This window comes from Citrus clementina, unplaced genomic scaffold (assembly GCF_000493195.1).
Source record: "Citrus clementina cultivar Clemenules unplaced genomic scaffold, Citrus_clementina_v1.0 scaffold_8, whole genome shotgun sequence".
Lineage (NCBI taxonomy): Eukaryota > Viridiplantae > Streptophyta > Magnoliopsida > Sapindales > Rutaceae > Citrus > Citrus x clementina.
The window spans coordinates 5,935,522-5,939,432 of NW_006262022.1; the positions used below are offsets into that span (position 1 = coordinate 5,935,522).

The 3,911-nt window shown below is 35.6% G+C and overlaps 2 protein-coding genes across 2 annotated transcripts in view; one reads left to right on the forward strand and one right to left on the reverse strand.

The window, feature by feature from the left end:
- The window catches only part of LOC18034288 (probable receptor-like protein kinase At4g39110), a 12,261-nt gene extending 11,511 nt beyond the window's left edge, over window positions 1-750 (forward strand). The window contains exon 2 of the mRNA XM_006423315.2: window positions 27-750. Coding sequence (XP_006423378.2) covers window positions 27-735 — 709 coding nt within the window. The 3' untranslated portion in view covers window positions 736-750. The remainder of the gene's footprint in view (window positions 1-26) is intronic.
- A 2,663-nt stretch (window positions 751-3,413) lies between these two features.
- The window catches only part of LOC18034484 (SUMO-activating enzyme subunit 2), an 8,214-nt gene continuing 7,716 nt past the window's right edge, over window positions 3,414-3,911 (reverse strand). The window contains exon 12 of the mRNA XM_024179718.1: window positions 3,414-3,907. Within this exon, the coding sequence (XP_024035486.1) occupies window positions 3,733-3,907 (175 nt within the window). The 3' untranslated portion in view covers window positions 3,414-3,732. The remainder of the gene's footprint in view (window positions 3,908-3,911) is intronic.

Here is a 3,911-nt window from a genome sequence, read left to right on the forward strand (position 1 = left end):
GCCTTCGGTGTATTCTTAATTTCGCGAACTGGGACAGCACAGGGTATCATTCATCGGGATGTTAAGAGCACCAACATTTTGCTCGATGAAAACTATGTTGCCAAGGTTTCAGATTTCGGGCTTTCAAAAGATGCACCTATCGGGCAGGGTCATGTAAGTACAGCAGTGAAGGGAAGCTTTGGATATCTTGATCCTGAGTATTTCAGAAGGCAGCAACTAACAGAAAAATCAGATGTTTATTCATTTGGTGTGGTTTTGCTTGAGGTGCTGTGCGCAAGGCCTGCAATTAACCCTCAGCTACCAAGAGAACAAGTTAACTTAGCCGAGTGGGCAATGCAATGGAAGAGAAAGGGATTACTTGAAAAGATCATTGACCCTCATCTTGTCGGCACAATCAATCCTGAATCATTGAAGAAATTTGCTGAGGCAGCAGAGAAATGCTTGGCTGATCATGGAGTAGACAGGCCTACAATGGGAGACGTACTATGGAATTTGGAGTATGCATTGCAGCTGCAAGAGGCATTCACACAAGGAAAAGCTGAGGAAGAGTCTCAATCAGCCGCCACAGCTGCCGCCTCCCCTGCTGCTGTTGCTGCTCCAGCCGCTACTTCTGCCTCAGACGACCGTCCAGTTTCTGCTCCAAAAGAAAATGTTGGACCAGCTGAAGTTCATGCTATCGATGAACACTCAGGGACTGCAATGTTTGCACAATTTTCAGGGCTTAATGGTAGATAAAACATAAAAAAAAATGCACTTGATATTTGAAGAATCTTGTGGAGTTTGATATATTTCTTGTGTAGCAAGGAACACTTTTGTTGCTTCTTCATGAAGGGAAGTTAGCATTTTGAAGGTCCAGCACTAGCAAAATTTCTGATACTGTAATAATCTGCAATGTTGTACGTTACAATTGTCCATTTGTAGAATTCGTGTTTTTTTTCTGCACTGTCTTCTTCGTGGTATATGTTTTCATTGTCGCGAAGATTTGTATCAGAACATATGTTACGATCAATGTATAATTAGCACGGTTGGGTGTAACACATGCAATAACTACAATGCATATACATCATATATTATTACTTAACACTTTAGCCTTTAGTTGTCATTAGCCATTAGCATTGTTAATAAATAACAATGATGTAAAAAATATAAGAAAATGAAGAAGGGAATTGCTTTGATTTTTTTTTTCCCGTGCTCATAACCAAATTATATGTTACCATGGATCGTTATTGAAATTAATGGAAAGCAATCCCAAACTGTCCCTAACTTACAGAACAAACTCTATTCACCAATAAGATCAAAGATTATATGAATATTGTTCTTACCCAAACTTTCATAGTAAAATAACAGAGTGTTTGGTTTCACAAATTGTCCTACTGGAGAGTCTTTTCTCTCCTTATTCTGTCTTTTCTTGTAATGTTCTGCAAGTTAAATATGAAACGGGACACTAGCACTTGGTGCAAATGCTAATCCTGTAGGCTCTTCTTGTATGACCTTTTCCATTTGTTCTCAAATAATAACCATACTAGTAAAACGACAGTTGTTATATCTTCTGTGAGATGATTTACTCTGCATGCTGAAAGTTTTATGTTAAAGCCTTTCTATTCGATTGATTGGCTTTGATGCATGGAATGGAGGATTAGTTGGTTCTTGGTGTTTTGCAGGTTTTGATTTGGTCTTAAACTCCTTAAAGCCTCTTTTATTTTTTGGGTGATTAATTTATATTTCACAGTCCCTGATTAATTTCTCGAATGTTTAAATATCGGTTTAATAAGTGGGAACTCAGTTGAATTTCATTTCTTTTCTTGGCAAATAATACCTTAGACTTGAAGAGAGCAATATTGATAAAATTTGCTATAAAAGACTTTAAGAAATGTCATTTTGCTGTAGGCACTAGACATGTCAAAGATTTTTAATGAAATAATTGATAAGGTCCAAATTGTGTCTTGTTGGAAAAATAGATCATATATTTTTGTATAGATTTGTGTATGGGTAATAAAAAGAATAACAATACATATATATCTGATATTCACAGCATTCAAGTACAAAATGAACTTTGATTAAATGGTTAGGCATATTCCCATTACTCTACAACTTGTGAGCAAAAGAATGGTTTAAATTATCAAGTACTTATCCACCACCAAAAGAAGATAATTTTAATCAAATTTGACAAAAATACATGCATTACTCTAAAGTGAATGTGGGGGCAAAAAGCTAGACGCCTAAAAAAAAGTTAAAGGTGGGCTGTTGTTAAATGAACAAGAGAAAGTGTAGATAAGAATGTGGATGTGGATGTAGAGCTGACCTATTTCTTTAATTAAGCCAACAACATGCAGCCTCCTCCTTTAAAATATTTGAGAGGCTCCAAAACAACACCCACATTTATATATTGGCCAATAGAGCTCTTATACCCCATTTAACATTTTGCTTGAGCCTCACTTTTATAAAATCCTCAATAACTTAATTCCTGATAAGCCAAATTCATCGGATATTATGGATCAGAATGAACCTGAAATGAATTCATTTGACATGAGCTCTCTGCAGCACAATCTCCCTCAAAAGTAAGAAACGCTAACACTTTTTTTCATTGACTTTTTTTTTTTGGGTTTTTGTCATTACATTTATTGAAATACGTTGTATTTTTCGTGATTTAATATATAAAATTTTCAAATGCGACATTTATTGCAAAATAATGTTCTATTGTATGATGCTAAATTATATTCAAGACAGCACCGTCTGGCCCGAATCCATTTGATATTCGAATAAATAGTAAATGGAAATGTTCTTGTTTTTGCAATAGCAGGAGAGGCTTGTCAAGGTATTATTCAGGGAAAGCAAGGTCATTTACTTGCTTAGCAGATGTTCAATGTCTTGAAGATTTGAAGAAAAAGGAGAATCCTGAGGCAAAGAAACGGAAGCTCAAGAATTTGAATAAAAAAGACGTAAGGCATAATGATGTTCCTTCATATCCATGTCGAAGAGTTTCAAGTAGCACACATTGTGCAACTTCTTATGTCCACTGATTTGTAATCAATTAGCTGGCCAAAATTTTTTCTATCATGTCATCTTTGAATCCCTGCTGTATAATTTTGGTAACACCTCTATCCATGTACAAAAGTTGAAGAGTTTTATACTTGGGAAAAATATTTATGAATCTTATTTCACATTTTGGATAATTGTAATATTTTTATTGACAATCGGAATTTTGTTGAAACCCTATCTAAATTGCTATAACTCCTAAATTGATATGCTACAGCGCAGCTCAAATGTTTAGACCTCAAACTATGAACATGAGAAATTAAACCCCACCCACAAGACAGAAGAGAATAAGTTTATCGCCCAACTAATGAATGGATCCCTAGTCCCTAGATTTGCAAAACCTATTTAGCATTCTTTTCCCCCCAATTCTGCACATATAAGAGGAAAATATGATTGCTCTTTGGATAAATAAGAGATACATTGAACACCAAGTTATATCACTCGCTCCATTCTCAAAATCTAACAAATTTTTAATAGTAACATTACACTCACTAAGTGAAGCTAGCCTGCAGGTGGATTTAGATACACTGTTGTTACACAAAAGGGTAATGGAGATGTCCAACTTTTAGATGAAACTGTGACCTAACAACTAACAATGATCAGCACCAAAAGAATTACCATTTCTCTCATTCTCTTGCTAATGGTACAAAAATAGGAAGTGACTTAGTTCCCCAAAGTCAGTCTGAATCAAGAACACTATTGCAACCTTTTCTTCTTGTTGGTCATTGAATCCAAATCATCAAACATGACAACGTCGTCATCGTCGTCGTCGTCGTCGTCAAGTTTTTCCACTTCCTTATGATTTCTAGTTCCATCAGTAGCATCCAGAATCGAAGCCTTAGAACCCTCCGATAATTTTCTTTCTTCCCAGAAGG